Source organism: Sycon ciliatum, chromosome 3, assembly GCF_964019385.1.
Source record: "Sycon ciliatum chromosome 3, ocSycCili1.1, whole genome shotgun sequence".
In the NCBI taxonomy this organism is placed as follows: Eukaryota; Metazoa; Porifera; class Calcarea; order Leucosolenida; family Sycettidae; genus Sycon; species Sycon ciliatum.
In genome coordinates, this window is record NC_088645.1 from 36,639,938 (window position 1) to 36,661,775 (window position 21,838).

A 21,838-nucleotide genomic window follows, 5' to 3' on the forward strand; every position below is an offset into this window, starting at 1 on the left:
TTTATTTTTTTACAGAATGCACCTCCTACTGATAGACCATCACAAAGAGAGGAGAAGACGAAGACAAAAGAGAATAATGATCGAGATAACAAAGGAGCAAGACCGACAATGTACTGGTAGGGGCTCTCAGGGAGCCTGTGCCGGCGAGGCGGGACTAGCAACGCCGACCTAGGATCTCGGCGTAAGCGCTATCCAGCGCACCATGGACGGGATTACGAGGCACATGTCAATAGATAAGTGAGGGGGAGGGAGTTGGTTGTGGATATATGGGGTGTTACAGCGAGACTGTGGCCCAACACCAGCAGCTTTGTCATAGGTGCTAATGCACCTTGCCCTTGAACGACTGGAGGGACGTCAGGCGTTGCGGAGACTGCAGCACAGTTGGGGGCAAGTTGTTCCACTCATCAGTGATGCTGTAGGGGAAGCAGCGTCGCACATAATCAGGAGAGAAAGCCGGGAGGACGTTCTGTAGCTGCGACTCGTGGCACACCGAGTGGCCGGACCGAGCTCGTGGACATGTTGGTGGAGGAAGCTGTGGGGGACCAGCAACGTTAGTTGCGGTGGCCTGCCAGGCACATCAGTTCATACATATAGCTGAGGGCGTCGACCGATCTCCTTGCTGCCAAACTGTGGAGGAGGACACCAGGGCCAAGAATGTGGAGGGCGCGTCTTTGCACTCTATCAAGAAGGCGCAGATGATATGACGATGTCACGACAGTTTAATGCACATCTCCACTTTAATAAACTCGGATGGAGAGCCAAGGATAAAAATTAAAAAAAGTGGACCAAAAGTTTACAAGTTATCCGTTTTGTCCAACACTAACGGTTATAAGCAGAATACTGTTGAATACTGTTGCTTCATGTTCAATGCGCCCGGCAGGGAGAAATTTGCACCAGGGACCACCATCACAACACTGTATTATATTTATTATTCCCGTAGCTATGCAGAAGACGTTACTTCAGTAACGTCTGGCGCTAGCCAGGGTCCACTCAGCTTTAATTCCCGTAGCTATGCAGAAGACGTTACTTCAGTAATGTCTGGCGCTAGCCAGGGTCCACACAGCTTTAATTTGGTGTTTGTTTGTGTGTTTGTTTGTGTCACGCCTGGCGCTATCCGTATCTGACGGCAAAAAAGCATAGGATGTTATGAATTTTTCAATTCTCCTTTTTTCAGGCATATCCTGGGATTCGAACCCGCACTATCGCCCTACATGCATTCCCCCATACACTTCGCATTCATACCCATTCTTCCAAGTTGCGTTACGTTATTATCTTGCGTTTGAAAGCCCTATTTGAATATTGCGGGAAGCTGTATGTGGCCAGCTGTGTTTGATAGTACGGTACGGTACGGGAGACGGTGTTGTATTACCCTCGATCGTACCTGTCCCGTCCCTATCCCCTACCGTACCGTGCCATCAAAGACGGCTGGCCACAATGCATATAACTCAAATAGGGCTTTCAAATGCAAGATCACAATGTGAAACAACTTGGAAGAATTAGTATGTATGCGAAGTGCATCGGGGGATGAATGCAGGGCGCGCGATAGTGCGGGTTCGAATCCCAGGTTATGTCTAAAAAAAGGAATTTTTTAAAGAATTTATAACATCCCTATGCTTTTTTTTTGTCTAGGTCATCAAGGCAAAAAAGCATAGCGTAGGGCCCTGAGCTTCCAAGCTTTCTCGTTTGGTGTTTATTTGTTTGTTTGTGTCACGCCTAGCGCTTTCCCGTATCTGTCCCGTACCGTACCGTAACCATCAAAGACAGCTAGCTGGCCACAAACAGCTGGCCACAAACAGCTGGCCACAATATTCAAATAGGGCTTTCAAATGCAAGATCATAACGTGAAGCAACTTGGAAGAATGAGTATGAATGCGAAGTGTGCCGGGGAATGCATGTAGGGCAATAGTGCGACCACGGTTCGAATCCCAGGTTATACCTGAAAAAATAGGAGAATTGAAAAATTTATAACATCCCTATGCTTTTTTTGCCTAGGTCATCAAGGCGGTAGACTGTGTCGTATCACCCTCGACCGTACCTGTCCCATACCATACCGTACCATACCGTATAGAGGGCCCAAATATGCTCAACAATTTCGCATTATTATGCTTTTCGCATATTGGCCACTTGCTTCAAAATATGCTTCGAAATCACACAAAAGCAGAAAATATGCTCGAAATATGCGCGAAATATGCTCGAAATATGAACTGATATCTGTGATAATTATACAGATTATTTGCTCCTTGTAGCAAAATATGTTACATTTGGTACAATATGCTAGATTTGCTACTTTATGCGACCTTGATTCGCGGACACTCTTTTCTCGGGTCAAATTTTCGCCCCGTGTTTTGGATGAGCATTTTTCCTTTCGGGCTGAGGTTGGAAATGTTCCCTGACCGTGCGTGCGTGGTAAGTTTCCTTGTCCATTTCCGCAATCTGCCCTATAATTATGCGAATTCTTTGCTCCTTGTAGCAAAATATGCTACATTTGGTACGATATGCTAGATTTGCTACTGTATGCGACCTTGTGTCAAAAGGACCAAAATATGCGAAAATATGCGAAAGCATATTCGGGCCCTTCCTACCGTACCGTACCAAAGACGGCTGGCCACAATATTCAAATAGGGCTTTCAAATGCAAGATCATAACGTGAAGCAACTTGGAAAAATTAGTATGTATGCAAAGTGTATCGGGGATGCATGCAGGGCATGCGGGTTTGAATCCCAGGTCATGTCTTTAAAAAAAAGTAGGAGAAATTTGTAAGAAAATTTATAAGAAAATTTATAACACCCCTATGCTTTTTTTGTCTAGGTCAACAAGCCAAAAAGCATTGCGTAGAGGAGGGGGGGGGGCCTGAGCTTCCAAGCTCTCTCGTTAACTTATTCAACATCCTATTATGGCATTTAGTTGCGAATCGAAAGGGAGGGGGTGAAAGCCAACCACGGCTGACGAACGTAAATAAATATAAAGAAATAATCATCTGTGCTCCACAAAGGAAGAAACAGTTCTGTCCGCAGATTGAGTATTTCGCTTCTGCTCTTGTAGCAGTTTTAAAGCACGCTTGTGTGAGGTAGTGCCTTTGCTGTTTGCGTTACGCAGAGCTCAGTGACTTGTAAAGACAGGTGCATCGGTCCATTTAAAACACCTCATCGAGTAGTCACAAGAATTAAAGCTGCATGAAGATCCACAGTACTAACCTGTACATTCTTCAATCCCGGCACTGTTCAGCATTGTCCTATTGGCGATATACCCGCGTTGGCAGCATGTATAGTTTCCAATCTCATTGATGCACCTTTCATATTCACAGGGCGGTGAGGGCAGAAGACACTCGTTGATATCTGCCACAAAATAGCACACATACATGCACGTACACGTACACACACATACATACACACGTACACGTGTGCATACGATCACACACACAAACACACACACACACACACACGCCCACACACACACATTTCCCTCCAGCTCTTGTAGCAGTTGAGCACTCTGGTGTGGGGTAGTGCCTTTGTTGTTTGCGTTACGCAGAGCTCACTGACTTGTCAGTTTGAGCACTCTGGCAAGGTACGTTCGGGCCTGGTTTAAACTTGGCTTCATTTCTATCAGGTTCGGCCTCATTTTCTCTGTGCTGCGCTGATTCGTCCACAAAGGACGAAACAGTTCTGTCCGCAGATTGAGTAAGATACGAGTATAAATATTCTGGGTTTACATACAAGGCGAGTCGAGAACCACCTTTTCAATTTACATTTTAATGCCCGGCATGCATACTCCGTTTGGCCAATTTCAAAGCATGTGTGTAAATCTGTAATAATTATTTACCTTCACAGTCGGTGCCATTACTGCGAAATGCTGGTGAGCATGTACACTGGTATGACCGGTGTGTGTTTACACATGTTGCCATGCCAGTGCATTTATGAATGTTCAAGCTACATTCATCAGCATCTGTTCAAATAAACAAAGATTACACAGCAATGAAGCAAACAAATCTCTTTCCGCTGTTACTCGGATTTTCGTGTGAAAACATTCATCAGACAGCATATGCACGGCTGTTAAATGCATGCAGAATCCTGCCACTTCGATCCGGGAGCGAGACCTTGAGTGTTGAGTGATTTTCGGGGATTTCCCGTTCTCAAGTTCAAACTGTGGTTCTCAGTTTGCAGCTTTCTGCATCGATTTCAATACTCAAAAGTCCCTTGGACAGCTGATCTCTCCACCGCGCTGGAATATTTCGCCATCACGAGAGCTCCTTGGAGAACCAATTTTTTCCTTTCTAGGACGAAGCAGACGTGCTTCTTTGTTGCTGTCTTCGAATCTTTTGTTTCCTACGCCGTAGCCCTTTTGCCGTTGCTGAGTAGGTGCCCTTTGCCCATGATTTGTGCTGTTGGCGTAGTTTTCCTGGTGCGGGAGTCAGTTTTTCCTTGTGACATTACCCACCATCTTCCCTTTGTGGTGGATGCGAAGCTCCCGCGGCTACGTTCTTCCGCCCGCAGTGGCCTTCTGTCTGTACTCTTTTTACTGATGTTTGTATGTTATGGATAAACATTTGGAGAACCTTTAGCGTGTCTGTCGCTTTGGTGGCCACCTCGACTAGTCATGGCACGACTTATAGGGTCTCCAATTACCCAGAAGCAGTCAAATCTGTATTAAAATTGGACATATTGCTTGACTAAAGCAATACTCACCCACCACAAATGTGCAGCAATTGTCATAGAACGATTACTAGATCTTATGAAGAAAACAAGACTTTATCTGGCTCAGTGGGTTGTGGACTTCTGCAAGAATGGTCTCCACATTGATGTGCTGGCTGTGAGCTATGTACAAGGCTCAGCCAACTATGTCAAGGGGGCAGAAAAAAGAAAGAAAAAATTGGTGGTTTGTGATTGCTAAACGCCTCCTCTTCTGAACCCTGCAGTACCAGCTGCTCTTCTGCCAAAGCAGATGCATTATCTGGGCCTTGTCTGAGCATTGTCTGAGCATTGTCTGAGCATTGTCTGAGCATTGTCTGAGCGGCTTGTGCACACACAACACTTCACGAAACATTGCACACTATTTCTGCAATAGCTACACCTAGATAGATATAGGCAGATGCTGAGCCAGCACCGGAACACTTTGCACAACCGTATGCCGAAGTGAAGTGTGCAATTTGTCTCAACATTGCCAACCAAGCAGTGGAGTCACCATGTTGCAGCCATTTGTATTGCACACCATGTATTTCCTTCCGGCTAGCTATGCACAACAACTACCCTCTCTGCAAGAAGGAACTTCATGCACAGCAGTTACTTTCTCCGCACCGTATTGTGGCTGGTATACAATCGAGCTATGTCGTTGCTGTGTCATCTTCTATGTGCCATGCGCTACTTGATGTACCAGCCTGCTATGCCGGATACCACCAACCATGCATCGACCAGGCGCCAGGCGCAAACTGATGGTGGTGGTGGTGGTGAGAAGGAGAGCTCTGTGCCAGAACTTTGCAGCCTAGAGAGCGTGTGTGGGCAGGCGTGTGTTTACCGCCATATTGCCAGGTGTGTCTTTACCACCATATTTATCAACCATATTACAGCTGCAGTGGTGTCTTCAACTTCATTCTACCGATGGTGTACATTGAAGATCTTGTGTCCTTCATTACACATCTCCTTGACCTGCACAAGTCTGCAGAGACACTGACCTGGCATGATGGCATGCCAAGTGATGAAATTTGGGTGAAATTGGGAGGGGGGGGGGGTGACCATGGTGGTGGTAGTTTCAAATTCTGCTGCCAAATCTTGAATGTACCCGACCCCAATGCCCCTCAAAACACAGTTCCAGTGTGCTTCTTTACTGCCAAGGATCTTGCAGCCAATCTTGAAACTGCACTTGGCCGCTACAGACGACAGGTCGAGACTTTGCTGAACACAGCATGGGAAGGGAGATGTATCTGTCTGCGGATGACGAGTTCCTTACGAAAATTTATGGCCTTTCGGGCTTCAGTGGGGTGCGTCCTTGCTTGTTTTGCCACTGCGAAAGAAGGCCATGCAAGTGGAGAGAGAGCAACGCACTCCCGTCAGCAATCACAGCCTCGAGACACTCTCGAGAGATTTCACTACATTCACATATTCTGGCGCTGTCATACACAATGCAAACAATAACAATGTTATCAGGCATTGTATTTTGCCCATTGCTTTGGAGCAAGTATGTATTCCAGTTTTGCATCTGGATCTTGGCATATTTCCATACCTTTACGATGCCTTTTGTACTCAGCTCTAGACTTAGACCTAGTTAAGTGTCCAGGCCAAGAAATGGCCGAAACAGACCAAAGTACGTTCCGGTCACTAGTCGTGGCTAGAAATCTAATGGAAGAAAAAAACCCACTCTCGCTAAAGCTCAACAAGAGCACAAAGCCATTTAACTGCAGCTGTAGTATGTTATACTGTATGCTCAGCAACAGGGCCTGCCTGTACAGTCAGTACAGCTATTGGCGGTTGCATTGCGGGTGCAGTGGAAGGAAAAGCAAACGGGTCTAGAAGAGACCTGCAAACATTTTCAACAGAGTTTGAAAAACTAGTTGAAAAGAATAGCAAGGCTGCTGGTCCCTGCTTTTCTTCTCTTGAGCAGGTGTTGCAACAATACAATATCTGTTCTGTAGAGGCGTGCTCCTGCCTCGGCACCCACCCACACCACACAAAGGACCAGCTCGCGACTATCAAGAGAACTCTGTTAGAAAACTCTGGCTCCAAGCCGCAATTGTTTGAAGCCTTTCACCGAAATCGTAAGCACTACAGCCTACTATAGCCAACTGACAACTGCAGTGAAAACGTCTAGCTTATAACACTTGCATGCCAAGAACTCCATCAGCAGGCGCGAAAGAAGGTGAAGACAAAGCCTGTGACTTAAAAGTGTGAACCCTAACGAAAGTCACAGCTACATGTAACACAAAACGAGAGTGCATGTCAGTGACAAGTGCGACCTCCTGAACAATATCAAAAGGCAAGCCTACCATGCTGGTGCCTTTGTGGGCAACCACATCCAGCGTGCTCTTGAGGCAAAGGTGCTCAAAGAGTTTACGTCTGCTCCAGTGCAGGTTGTAAGCAGCCGCAATCTTCAACCCTCAACACACCAGCAGCTGAAGCTGAGCTTGCCAATATTGCACAAACAGCTAAATCCCAGCATGTGAGGTACCATCGTCTGCTTTCTGAGTACGCAGCTTGCAGAGCGATCTTCTCCACAACAACCCCCATTTCCAACAGCACAAAAGGCACATTGGTCGACCACATTAGAACTCAAGTCACTGTAACAGATGACTTGCCTTCCTCGACAGCAGCAAAGCACCAGGACCCGATTGTCTTCTTCCCAGTATCCTGAAGGCCACATCCAATGTTGTTGCACCTTCCACATCAGCCATTTTCAATACTTCTCTTCAGTCTTCGACTTTCCCTCATTTTTTGAAATCGCTAATATCACCCCACAATGCCGAATCGCAAAGGATGTTGCTCGTTATGTTGGTCCAACTCAATCTGGCTTCAGACAAGGCCGAAGTACAACAGATGTGGTATGGACACAGCGCTGGATTGCGGCGAAGGCGACTCGATACAACTGGGAATGCCACATGCTGGGAATTGACATGTCCCGTGCGTTCGACACGATCGATCGCACCAAACTGTTAGACGTCATGGCATCAGTGACTGGCCCCGATGAAGTGTGCATGATCCAGCACCTACTGTTCCACACACAAATATCAGTGAAAGTAGGAAAGGCAACTGCCAATCCGTTTCTCAGCACCATAGGCACCCCCAGGGAGATGGCCTAAGCTCTGTTCTTTTTTTGTTACCTGGAGGCAGCACTACGCCAAGTGAGAGCAAACCTTCCCGAACGCCCTTTCGCCGACTGTCACATCCCCGGAGAAACAGGTTACGCCGATGATGTGACGTTGTACTCAACCAGTGAGGAGTGGCTGAGGCGAAGCCTCCCCATCATAAGAGCAGAACTCGGGGATTGGTCCTTTACAGTAAACGAGACCAAGACCGAATTCTTGCATCTGACATCAACTTCAGACTCCTGGCGGTCCAGCAGACAGATAGCGTCCCTCAATGGCGACAGTGAGAACTTGGAGCGGAGGAAAGACCTCGCTTCGAGTGCATACTGCAGGATGTATAGCCTCTGGCTGAGGCGTAGGAAGGTCAGGGAGCAGAGGCGCATCCGACTGTATCATGCCCTGGTTCTTCCCGTTCTTTTGTATAACTGCGGCGCATGGGGGCTCACAGCGACACAAGCAGAATCACTTACCGCATTCCACCGGAAGCAGCTCCGACGGCTCATTGGCATAGTTTACCCTGCCAGGATATCGAATACTGAGCTGTATGAGAGTTGCAACACGGAACCACTATCTGACATCGTGGACAGGAGAAGATGGCAGCTAACCGGCCATATTCTCTGCATGGACAGGGATGCGCCGCCATGGATCGCGCTGACGGGCTATTTTTCAGGAGATGCCAAGGCTGGGCGTGGACGTCTAAGGACATCCATTGCGACGCGCATCACAAGTGACTTACAGAGAAGGAACATCGACCTGAAGCGCAGCAATCAGCTGGAGAATGTGAGGGCCATCGTTCTGGACAAGCCTACATGGAGAAATCTGGCCGACAATCCATGATCTGGCGTGACAGGTCATCAGTGCACCGTATTAATATTTATCTTGATAATAAAATTTGATCATAGGAGATAGGACAGAAGCGGAACGTATAATTATACCCACATAATTATATTATTACGCGTGGTGTGGAATTATTATTATTATAACATGCGTATTATGTAGGTGAGGTCAGGTTGAGTTTTTAGAGCTCCGTAGTCTTTGTAGATTTCCAGTAGCCCAGCCGGCATCAGGCCGGTCTGGAGCATAGTAGCGGGTAGTAGTAGTTGGTTGGCATGGACTCTGACGCGTCATAGGCCCAGGGGACCCAGGACTTAGCTTTGCTGGGATTCGACGACCTGCGGAAACTGGCTACAAAACACAGCATAGAGGTCGTGAGTAAGCTGTCCCGTGCTGAGCTGGTGGAGAGCCTCCGGGCATTTGGTGTGGATGCACGAGCCGGAACGTATGTATCCAGGCTAGAGAATGCATTATTCTATTTGACGACCTGTATTGAAAACCTGAGCATTGAAATAGTGGCACTGAAGGTTGTCCAAAAAGCCGAAATTTCAGCCCTCCACGCCGAAATTGAATTTCTAAAGAGAGAAATTGGCAGTTCGGAATTCAAAAAGGTTACAACCGCACCTGACGCACCCGTACTTAGCGTACCCGTAGCAGAAGTCTCTCCTGAGCTGGATGCAGCAGCACAGGCACGGAATACGCACTTTGGAGTCAACCCGTACTCGTACAGTGCAAAAGTAGTATCTGCACGTCCCAAAGCTCACTTCCCATCGCATTCTCCCATGACACAGTCAGCTACCTCCAATACGGGGACACATACTGATCAAGCCCTCCGGACAAACGTCATTTCATACTACCAGCGCCCACCCCGCAAACATGAGCAACTGCGCAGTGCCCATCGTACCAAATGCAAAGCTGTTCATGTTGGAAGAATTCACCCTGGTTGCTCTGCTTCCTCCATCGCAAAATGGTGCGAAAACAAGCAAGTGACTGTCCTGAAATGCTCCGTCTCTGAGACAAAGTACTTTGGCCTAGCGTACGCGCACGTAGTCGTCACAGAAGATGACTGGGAAGCTGTGCAAAACACTGACTTTTGGCCTGACGGAGTGACAGCTCGAGAATGGCGATTCAAGGCTGACAGAATAAGTACAGTTGACAACACAACCGTCGATCAGTCTGCACAATAATGAACCTCAACCCCCCGATACTTCCTCACTGTTCCCCAAACAATACTACTAACAGCACACTTAATCCATTAGCTCAGCCTTTTTACCCACTTTCGCAGCCAACCGCAGGATCAATGCCTATAATGTGCATCAATGCCAGGTCCATTAAGAACAAGACTGCCGAGCTGGCTCACATTTGTTCCACAGTTAAACCCCTCATTGTTTGCATAACGGAAACATGGCTCTCTCCACAGTCGTCTTTCACGGTCCCTGGATATGACTGTTTTCGCTGAGATCGTCCACCAGATGAAAACAGGTCAGCTACTGATGCCGCCCATGCATATGGCGGCGTCTGTATCATGGTACGATCTGGGATGTTTCCAAAGGTCACCCATCGATCTGACCTCAGTATCCCTCTCCTGGAAGCCACATGGGTGGAAATAGCCCTGTCATCTGCTAACATACATTTCCCAGAGGCGCCTCATGTGAAGAAGGTGGTTATTGGTGCAGTATATCGACCCCCAGCCCTTACTCCATCAAGTATCAACACCTTCTGCAATTCCCTCCAGCACTGTCTAAGTACTCTTAAGAACCGAACAACATCTATCATGTTGATGGGAGACTTTAATGCTAAGTCATGTCATTGGCATGGAACTACCACGGATGCCGCTGGTCGCCAGCTTCACAGTCTTTTCGGCATGTTCTCTCTCACGCAGCTCGTAAATTTTCCAACACATGAGTTATTGTCTGGCATGGGGGCAGCTATCGACCTAGTTGTCACTGATATTCCGGACTCTATATCCTGCCTCCGTGCTACAGCACCACTTGGTCAATCCGATCATTCTATCGTGGTTGGCCACATCCGTACTGTACCCTGCCCTGAAATGCCCACATATCGTTCTCGTGATGCTCGTTCGACTCCCCTGGATGTCCCCCCTGATTTTAGTGTATTTTCTTTGGATTCTCTAGACAGCAACACTGTCGCGAGTATGAATACTGCCATGTCCCACATACATTGGTCAGCAGCTTTGAGCCTGGAGAGGCGCGATCCTGACATATCTGTGGACAACTTTTACTCTATCTTCCATAACATCTGTGCAAGATTTCTGCCCAGGCAGAAGCCGCCGGCTGTCAAGCGTATCCCTTTGGACCCCCCTGGCTGACCAGTACTCTCTGACATCAAATAAAGAAAAAACGAGATTCGTATAGTGTTTACCGAAAGTTTCCCTCGGCTGACAACTTCGCTATTTACAGACGAGAGCGAAACGCTACATGTACTCTCAATATATCTTGAACTGCCCATCGACTGTGCATCTCATCCCTAAGTGCATCGATGGCAAGACCCGCATCACCAAGTTTATTCCAGTTTGTCCGGAAGCTTCGATCTTCCCAAGGCAACAGCAGAACGACTGTAACTCAGCTCTCTGTCGCTGGTACTCTATATTCTGACCCTGTGGATGTGGCAAATGCTTTGAACGAACAGTTTATTGGTTTTGGAACACAAGATGATCCTTCATGGAATGTGCCAGACTTCAAGCCACCCGACGCCCCATCACGTTGAAGAACTACACCTACGTTGCAAGATGTCACCACCACGCCTTTTGCTGTGGCAAAGCAAATCCGCAACCTTAAGACCCGAAAGGCTGCGGGAGCGGACGGTATTTCTCATGAACTCCTGAAACTATTTTGTTCCAGTATTGCATACCCTCTCAGCCTCATCTTTAACCTCACTTTTGCAACTGGTGCTTTCCCTGCTATTTGGAAACACGCAATTTGGTCTTTAAGAACAAGGGAAGTAAGCTCGATGCATCGAATTACCGCCCAATTTCGTTATTGTCAACAATCTCCAAGCTGTGTGAACGTATTATGTACAACCACTTATACACTTACCTGTCTCCTGTTCTACATCCGTCCCAGTCTTGATTCCGGAAAGGCGACTCTACGTCCTGGCAGCTTCTCAGACTTGTTCTATCGATGTCTTCTGTTCCTGAGAACGGCCATCACAGCATGCTATGTTTCTTTGATCTAAGCAAGGCCTTCGACACAGTATGGACACGCGGGCTCCTATACAAGCTTTCGCGCCATGGAATCCATGGTACTTGCTTCACGTGGCTCAGTACTTACCTGACGGGCAGACAGCAAAGGGTGCGTGTCGGCTCTGCTCTGTCTGCCAAAGGGCATGTACGGTCTGGAGTTCCTCAGGGATCAATCCTGGGGCCTCTCCTCTTTCTTATGTATGTAAACGATCTGGCAGAAATCTGGCAGAAATGGATCACACATCACTATATGCTGATGATACAGCACCCACTCTCCCTGAGGCTAGTGCCAAGTTACAGTCCAACATAGATGGCGTTATTCATTGGACTCTTCAAAAACTGCTGTAATGTGTATCCCCCCCCCCCCCCCAGTTGTTCCTGTGACCTATCTTCATTAGTAACCAGTCCCTTCACCTTTCCAGGCACCACAACCCCGCTCTGCATCGTTGAAAAACACAAGCATCTTGGCATCATTATTGACCAACACTTGACCTGGAAATCCCAGATCGAAAATTTAGACAGCCGTGTTAGCTCAGTAATGGGATTTCTCTCATCACACATCACCCACCTCCACACCGACTGTCGCCATGTTATCTACACATCTTAAATTCTGCCTATTTTTGATTACTGCTGCATAATTTGGGCTGGCATTTCTAAAACACTGATTGCTCGACTCGAAGTTATGCATAGGCGTCTTTTGAAAATATTATTTCGGCTTCCTCGCCAACATCTAAAATCCTGCCAATGTTACAATACATTCACACAGCTACTGCAGAATGCAACATACTAGTTGATATCCAGCCCTGCCCTAGCTTCTCTTGCTTTTCAGTTCCCCTTTCATTCTTTTTCTTTCTCCCCTCTAGCTCTATTACCGCCATGGCTGGCTATCGCCCTCATCACCATTTCATTGGCTAGTGCCACGTGATTGGGAATAAATATAATAATAATAATATCACCCCATTCTTAAATTCCGGCAGGGTGATCACACCTCTCCGTCCAACTATCGCCAAGTGTCGCTTACGAGCATTCTCAGCAAAATGCTCGAGCGTCTTGCCCTTGATCAACTGCTGCGGGACTTCCACCTGCATACTTGTCTACACGATCATCAATTTAGCTTCCGGCCCCAGCGATCAACAGTGCAGGTCATGGCCTTGGCTGTAAATGACTGGGCGTTGGCTAGAGACGTGGGTCATACAACCCTTGTAGCATGTATTGACTTAAGCAAGGCCTTTGATCGAGTTGTGCACCAGGAACTTTACTTTTCACAACTTAGGCATTCATAGTTCTGCCCTGAAATGGTTTGCTTCCTACCTGAATGGCCAGTATCAGCATGTATGTATAGCCTCTGGAACATCATCTCTTCTTCTGGAACAATCTTGGGTCCCACCCGTTTCCACCTATATGTGCGACTCTTACCTGACCTGGCTGCAGGGAGCGGTGCAAAGCTGCTCATGTTTGCATCCAAAAAACCAAAACAAAACCAGGTAGCAGATGTTTTGCACAAGGAGTCTGCAGTCCAACCGACTGCCGTCCTGCAATGACGCTCTTCTAAAGCACTGTGTCCGCTCCTATTACCGAGCTGGTATTTGAAAGCGATGCATCTTGTCACATGTGGATGCACCATCACCGAATGAGAAAGAACAAGGTTAGAGCAGCAATAGTAAAGTACACCTAAGTAAGAGAATGGCAGAATGTATTTCATTATGTAGATATTGTCTGTGTTGGTGGTGAATAAGACAGTGCCGCAGGTTTTAATACTTATGTACCTGTATTATTATTATTATTTTGCTTGTTCGCGTTGGCATCAACCTGCATAAAGCAGGTATATAGCCTTCGCTTAAGCTGCCATCAAAAAGAAAGCTCATCCTAAGCGAGAGGGCTAGAGGGAAATATAACGATAACGAGATACAGAATACAAAGAAATCCAATGAGTTCAACGTACAATTCAAAACAAGAAAGAAAGGAAAGAAAAAAAGAGCCGAATCTACCGATTGATCCATCAATCGACAAAGGGGACTAATCCGTTAGTGTTGCAAAGTAGAAGCTGATTATAGTTGCAGATCTCCAGGCCAGGGCCAGCATATTGCCGATTCTGGATAGGTCTCCGCAGCATTTGATGTGGTAATTATCATAATGTTTGATAAAATTGTTAGAGTATCTAGTATCTAGAGTATCTAGTGTAATTGTATCCGTTATTATTGTTAAGGGTATCTAGTGTAATTGTATCCGTTATTATTGTTAAGGGTGTCTAGTGTAATTGTATAACTTCAGCCATTACACACAGCACACATTAGTTCCTTCCACTTTCGACGATCCTGGGCGAGCTAGTACCTGTAGCCCAGAAAATGCTGTATAGAACCAGTGTACTTGATATCTCTGTATGTAATGGAGTTTGAACATTTTTCATGTCACTGTGATTCTTCTCTTCATATTACAAGCTGGCACCTTGAAGGCAATGGGACATTGGCAGTTGATTGGTTAAGCCTGCCACCTGCTCCAAAGTCAATCCTAGAGTTTTGTTGTTGTTTTGTTGCTGTTGTGTACCACCTCCTCTGGGATACCTTGCAACAAATCTTATGACAGATCGGTGTCAGCATCAGTGGATGCCGGAACTGTCTTTCTTTGGCCGACAACCACACCCCGCAGCACGGGTGATAGCACATCTTCTTCTTATCATATTATCTACTATTATCATTATAATTTTACCTCTACCTTCATTTTAAAGTGTTTCCAGACAGTCCCTATGATCTTCTTACGGGAGCTCCTATACCAGAAAAGTTAGGCATGAAATATGAATGTTCGGTAGTCCATGAAAGCGTGACAGTAATAGTAACTTTACAGATTATGCCTGTACTAAGACTTGATTATTATAATCAGAGCCTTCATTTATTGCATTCCCACCTCGTCACAGCCACTCGCCCTCATTGCTGTTGTACAATGTACATGTATAAGATTGATCATTCCTTTACACTTCATTATCATCATTATCATCCTCTACTGATGAGCTCCGGCAGGGAGCAAAACAGCTGTCTAGAGGCGTGGAAAAATAATATTATCTCTCAACGGAAGTCTCCTTGCTGGTGTTTTTATGGTTCAGCTGAGAGCGCGTGGTCGAGACGGAATGCAATATGAGCCTGGATAAGCAAAAAACATCACATGTGCAAAATTTTCGAAAAATATTTTTGTGCTCCAAATTGATCCACAACCACTGATAACCAGGCTCAAGAAATTTTAGATCAATCACAGCGCCGTAAGTGACCAAAAAATGCGGTACACCACATCTCTGTACAAATGTTGGAAGTGGCATTTCTGTGTAGGATGCAAGTATGAGCATTGGTATGTGTCTGATCCTGTTAGGCATTGCCATCACTCAGCCGGCTAACAAGGAGGAATTTTATAGTCCTTGGGGGTGTACTCAGACACTGGCTCGTCCAAGTAAATCATTGGCTTCACTGACTATCGTGCAGCTAATGGCATATGGCCAAGTTCCAGGGGCTGATATTGAATCCACACCAGCCTCGGTACTGATGCTCTCCAAGCCCTTCACTTCCATGAAAACATATCTGCACACACGGAGTGCAATCACAGCAGCTGTGACTACTTAGCACACAGGCTCATGAGCATGAGGTACGTACTAGGTGCAGATACATTCAACGGTTACCTGACCCTACAGGAACATATTTTTTTCAATTATTTTGGGAGCTGCTGCATGGACCAAATAAATGTTTCAAGTAACGTTGCTCAGTGTCCAAGCCAAGAAAGCAGATCTTGTCTGGCGCTAGCTCACGTTGCTCTTCGAGTCGTGAATCGAGACGCCTTTGCTCTGCATCGTCACTGTCGATATCCGACAAACTTACTAGTGAAGGAGTCGTTCATCGCTCAACAATATCCACTCGAGTCGTCGTCATTCTCATCAGCGCTGCTTTCTTCTACACGAAGTCTGCAGCCTCGCCGAGTCGCTTTGCGGCAGGAGAGAGTCATCCTCTGGAGCTCCGCGGCTTTCACCTGACTCCCTTGATGAGCAATTGCCATCCCAGTCATCACCAAAAAATGTCGTGTCGTGATTGGCGTCAACGACGATCGATGCGCGTGCGATGCTCGCGCCCCGCGATCGTACCTATTCGCTAGCCAAGCTCAGGTACATGGGGTTTCCCAGCCGTGTCTCCTCACTTGCCTGGGGCTCGCCTAGCTAGCTAGTCACTGAAAAACAAACAAACACGGGCTTGTCAGGCGGAAAGAAAGACTAGTGACAAGAAAGACAGAAAGGTGGTGGGTTGTTGTTAGGTCCGCGACTTTTCTTTCGCTCGACTTCAACGTCACTTTTTGATCAACTTGATATCAAACACAAGCGATGTTTTTCACTGATCCGGGCTCATATATTGGAAATATGGCCGAAAGCTCTGTCGCAATATTTAGTTGCAGAGCCTTAATGCTAGGAAATCATAACTTATCCTTCTAGCGTATTTATCAACATTTCCTATTTTGTACAGGCTCCTGGTTTGTAAATATTTTCTCAAATGTGACTTATATTGCATTCCGTGTATTGACGCTATTGTGTTCTATTCCAAGCAATGCTATTGAGGTGGTAAGACACCTCCGATCTTCATGAAAATTGGTACACAGCTAGGTCTGGGCCTTGGCTACTTCATTCCAAAGCAACACTGTTGGTATTTAATCTGCAAGATACCTAAATTGGGAATTATCACTTTGGTTGCTATGGCAACACTCTTCAAGAAGTATTTCGTCGATTTGGTCAACAAAGCCCCGTGTTTCTGGGTCAAGTGACAATGATCCTGAAAGCTCTACATATTCTCTATCATTTGCACATGGCAAACCTTTGTCCCTCTAGAACGGGAGCGAAATGTCACTTTTACGCACCTTGGCCTGTGGACTAAGTGCAGGAATATTTTAAATTACTGGTGCTATACAACACGACATTTACAAACTACTACACACTCTGACAATGGAGAATACTACTGCAAAACATCATACTCATTTTTCAGTGCTTCATAGTATGCACATTATATTCAAGTGGACGCGGGTGAGGACTTACAGCTGGCGACGTTGGCAGTTGACAAATAACAGCTTTCGTAAATCGCCCTAGACGCTGAGCAGTAGCTCCCCAACGATTTACCACTCACTCAAAACTGCAAGGCTTTCAGCGTAGCAATATACTTCGCCATTTGAGAATTGAAAGTGGATCCACTGACCAGAGTCTGTGCACCCACTTCAGTCTCTCTCCAATACAGTAGGTTTTGCACAACACACTGGGCTGAACTACACATTTTGTTTTTGTATTTTATGGATTCTCCACAGGCCTTAGCCTAAATCGAGGGAGTCTCCGTCAACAGCTTATGAAGAAGAAGCTGAGGAGAAAAAATAGAAATAGGAAATAGAATGATGCGGGGTGGTAGTAATATAACACAGTGCTCTATGACATCGTTACTCTACGTGGAATGAAACCATCACTGAATGCTACCTGTATGAGATACTTACCAATGCAAACTGGCCAGAGGTCTTGACCGTCGCAGTACTGGGTTGCAGGTACACCCGGCTCCAAGGCCAATCCTGGATGGCAGGTCAATTTCTTCAAAACATTGGTAATGTCAGTGACGGTGCCTAGAAAACTGCTGCTTTTCGGGCATGCTTGAGCTGAAGGAGAAGAAACAAAGAGAGTACTCAACGATGTATGAAGGCAGCAAAGGGAGCAAATGAGTGGAGAGCGACGAGGACAGCGGTCGTGAGAGTGCCGGTGAGAGTGTTGGTGTTGTGCATAGGTTTCGTAGTAGAAAGTCTTCAGTGTAAAATCATCTGCTAGCTAGTCCTGATTGTTGCAATTCGTATTCCGACTTCTTTCACTGTGTTGTGACGTGGTCGTCATGGTAATGGACAACAGTTAAAAGTTTTGGAAGCCATTAATCAGTGTTTGTACAAGCCTAATTTGTGTGTGCGGAAAAAATAGTCGAATTAGGTGGAAATGGTTCAAATAATGTGTTGTGTTTTGGTGTGGCCAAGCTTGGCCGTTTTGTCCAAATCAGTGTCACATATAATTATGGTCCTCTGTGCGTATGGGTGTGGTGAGTTGTGTGCCAGATATTGGGAGTGGTGTGAAGGGCATGATGTGTGATGGATATGAACTTGCTGAACTACACGGTCTCATGTACTCTCTCTTTCTCAATCTAACCCCTCCCCTCCTGCTCCCTCTGTTCTTTCTCTTTCCCTCACACTTCCATTAAATGTTATCTGGTGCCTCCAGAGCGGGATGCTGTTGAGACCAGTTGGTCGACAGCGCGCCTAGCTCCCACCACCCTGGCTGCTGCATGTTCCCATTGTGTGCACCACATGGGTTTTAGTAAAAAAAAATGGTATGTGTAGTGCATGCAGGAGTATGTGTTGTTGAGTGTGGGAATCTGCTTCCATCCGCCTGAGAGCATTTGTATACTGGTTGTTGGGGCATGCGTAGACTATTTGGAGTATGCGCTGTGAGAGTAAGGTCCAGGTGTGAGAGAGTGGTGTGATTCGTCCACGGTGCTGCTGTCTTGGTTCTTGTCACGTGTGTCGTACGTACTGTTGGCTCATTGGTCGTTTCGATCTGTTCGCCTTTTATCCTGGATATAACTGTTAGTCGTTTATGATTTCGTTGTCTGCTTCTCCCGTTCTCTCGCCAAGTATCAGATAATAACAATCCCTCCCATACACCAATGAGTCAGAGTGTCGTGTTGTTGCGGGGAACGGGGGAGCAGGCCGTTTCACATGTATCCTTTTCTCATATGTCCGAGTTGATAAGGGGTTTTTCTTATATCGACTCAACCTTATCAACTGGCCAATCGACTTATCCACTCAGTCATTTCACCTCTAGTTCTCACTATGACAGACTGAATTTGTCGTTTGATCTTTGTCCTCCGCTGGAGTAATACTCTTCATCCGTTAGTCTATCTCCTGGAATTCCTGTTGCGGCCAATAACTAAAGCTGCATGAAGATCCACAGTACTAACCTGTACATTCTTTAATCCCGGTACTGTTCAGCATTGTCCTATTGGCGATATACCCGGGTGAGCAGCATTTAAAGCCTCCAATCTCATTGAAGCACCTTGTATATTTACAGAGTGGGTAGCGCCCAAGACACTCATTGATGTCTGCCACAAAATAAAACACACACACACATGCACAGAAGCAGGTACAAGCATACACACACACACGCACCCCAGACCTCAGACATGCCCATCGCGGAAGCGATGATAGCGAACAGCTATGTTAGACATAGAAACTTGTGCTGGGATTACACCATTCAACAGCTTGCAAGGCTGATGAATTGACCGCCACTATTTTCTGGCCTGGTATCCACCACACAGCTGATTGAAGTGGCTTTTTTGGGCCAATGAATCCCTGTTTTTTCATTTTTCATTTTTTTACACACACACACCACACCACATACTCCGGCATACACTGGCTGTTGGTAACCACCCAGGAGAATGAAAGAAGAGCTAGGAGTATGAGAAAGAGAAGAAAGACGTGTGGGACCATAATCGTCGGGAATTGAACCCGCAACCTATCGATTGGAAATCGCTGCACACACCACTGCATGCACACACACACACACACACACACACACACACACACACACACACACACACACACACACACACACACACACACACACACACACACACACACACACACACACACACACACACACACACACACACACACACACACACACATACACACACACACACACACACACACACTTACGCTAGTAAAATCAAGGGCATATTTTAGTGTCAAAAACCGGCTCACCTTTTGGAGAATTTTCCCTCAATTTCCCAAAATACTCCATGTGAAATAGGCATCAAAATCCCACTACTCCCGACCCCACTACTTCCAACCCCACTACAGTCAACTTCGCTAATAACGACTGCGGATATAACCACAATTCGCGAATAATGACAGAATTTTCATGCTCAGAGCAAAGTCCCATCCAACTGTGACACATATAATGAGACTTCGGGTATAACAACACTTCGCGAATAAGGACACTTTTCTGATGCCCGCCGAGTGTCGTTATAAGCGAAGTTGACTGTACTCCCAACTCCTCTACTCCCAGTCCCACCAATCCCAACCCCACAACTCTTAACCCAACTACTTCCAGCCTGATTACTCTTAGCCCTGCCGAACAAGAGACGTGCAGGCGCAAACTCCAAATGACCCGATTCACATGTGCCCACCCTGAAACTATGCATAAGACGTTACTTAAGAGAGCAGGTCTGAGAAAACCAGAAAAGCTGGGCAGGGCCATCTCTCCTATTTCGACCTGTTGGGTACGGAAATGCGTCCATAGCTATTTCGTGTATCTGGTAAGTTGGTCGTTTGTCCCGTGCATTTTTTGAGGATGCCAACAGTAATTTTGTGTTGCACGCATGGATGACATCTGTTGCCGGAGCGACATAGCTCGACAAAGAGAATACCGTTGATTTCTATCGTCATAATGTCTCCATTCCCACCTGATCTATATTCCTGCAACCAGATAACGTGATGGGCTCAACACATTATTGGTAATTTTAGCATATTCATCGGAGTCCTAGAAATTTAATTTTTATTATGAGCTGAATTTCAAAATATCCTCCTTGACAGGTCGATGGAGTCGCGCTGAGACCAAACGCTGTGTGGTCAACCAGCCCTGCATTTCAACTGATTAGATTGTCGACCTTTTGGGGACCAATAATTGCTCAACAAGATAATTACAACAAGTAGACTTATGCTCGCTCCCGAACCTGAGAAAAACCCACACCTCGCTGCGTGCTGCGAACTCCGGCAACTCAGGTAAATTACGCAAAAATCGTGTTGCTGATTAGCCTTCGTCGATCAGATTTCGATTCTGATCTTGATTATGGATCAACTTGATCACATCCGTGATCTGCTATGTCACGCGGGGGTCGGCGCACGGCCAGTATCAGGACGCAAAAATATCGTGCTTCGATCGCACCAATCGAGATTTGTTCAATATGTTTTGCACTTCTGCAGAGCTTTGCTGCTAGCGAAATCCGAGTCGTTCAGGGAAGGAAATGGTTGTTGTTTGGAGTGACAAGGATTGTCGGTTGAAATTTCTTGTCAGACTCGGTAGAGGTGACCACGCTACAGTGTTTGGCATGCTGGCGTCTGGAGTGGTGCCTGGTGTTGGAGCTTGAGGAGGCGCTTTCCGTCCTCGGGTAGGAAATTGGCAATGCTGCAATGTGGTTAAGTGAACATATTTAAATTTGTTTATTCCCGTAGATATGCAGAGGACGTTACTTCAGTAACGTCTGGCACTAGCTAGGGTCCACACAGCTTTAATTCCCGTAGCTATGCAGAAGACGTTACTTCAGTAAATTCTGGCGCTAGCCAGGGTCCACACAGCTTTAAAGGGGAAGTGCATCGATTTTTCGAGTATGGTCCAGAAGAAAGACAATTTGATATCGGTTCGAATAGCATATCTCTCGCTTCCATACGATAAGCCAAACTTGCCAAATCGCCAATTGTATACTCACGTTGCCATATCGACCAGCGCAGTGATGACGTACGAAAGGCTTAGCTCCACCACAGAGAAGGTCGTTCACTGCAGAATTTGGTCTTTTTCAATTGGTTTATTGTATTCACGAAGTGAAAGAAGGGCTGTGTTTGATGCTGTAAGTGCAGTGAACTGTTTGTTAGTAGTCCTCTCGGTTGTGTACTGGGACGTGACACCGACAGGAGAAAGCTGGAGCGCGGAGACACCAGCAGACAAGCGAAAATAGTGACGAACAAAATGCTGAAATCTTGGTTGGGACAAATCAGACGTTCAGCATTTCCCCCAACCAAGGACCATGCCGTTTGCTCTTTCCACTTCCTGAAGATGAATGTGATGCTTCCTGGCGACTCTCCTATCTCTCGTAACATCTTCTGAAGCCAGGTGAGACGACGGGTGGTGGAGATTGACGAATGAAATAATGTCGTAGGTTTGAAAGTTTGCTGAAAATGTCTAAGGAGAGACGGCAAAT

The 21,838-nt window shown here is 46.4% G+C and overlaps 1 protein-coding gene across 1 annotated transcript in view; it reads right to left on the reverse strand.

Annotated features, from left to right (window-relative positions):
• Nucleotides 1-319: 319 nt before the first annotated feature.
• LOC135813037 (fibrillin-1-like) overlaps nucleotides 320-21,838 on the reverse strand; it is a 48,836-nt gene continuing 27,317 nt past the window's right edge. The window contains exons 7-11 of the mRNA XM_065326256.1: nucleotides 18,821-18,961; nucleotides 17,322-17,477; nucleotides 3,820-3,942; nucleotides 3,248-3,335; nucleotides 320-413 (exon numbers count right to left, since the gene is read on the reverse strand). Coding sequence (XP_065182328.1) covers nucleotides 320-413; nucleotides 3,248-3,335; nucleotides 3,820-3,942; nucleotides 17,322-17,477; nucleotides 18,821-18,961 — 602 coding nt within the window. The remainder of the gene's footprint in view (nucleotides 414-3,247; nucleotides 3,336-3,819; nucleotides 3,943-17,321; nucleotides 17,478-18,820; nucleotides 18,962-21,838) is intronic.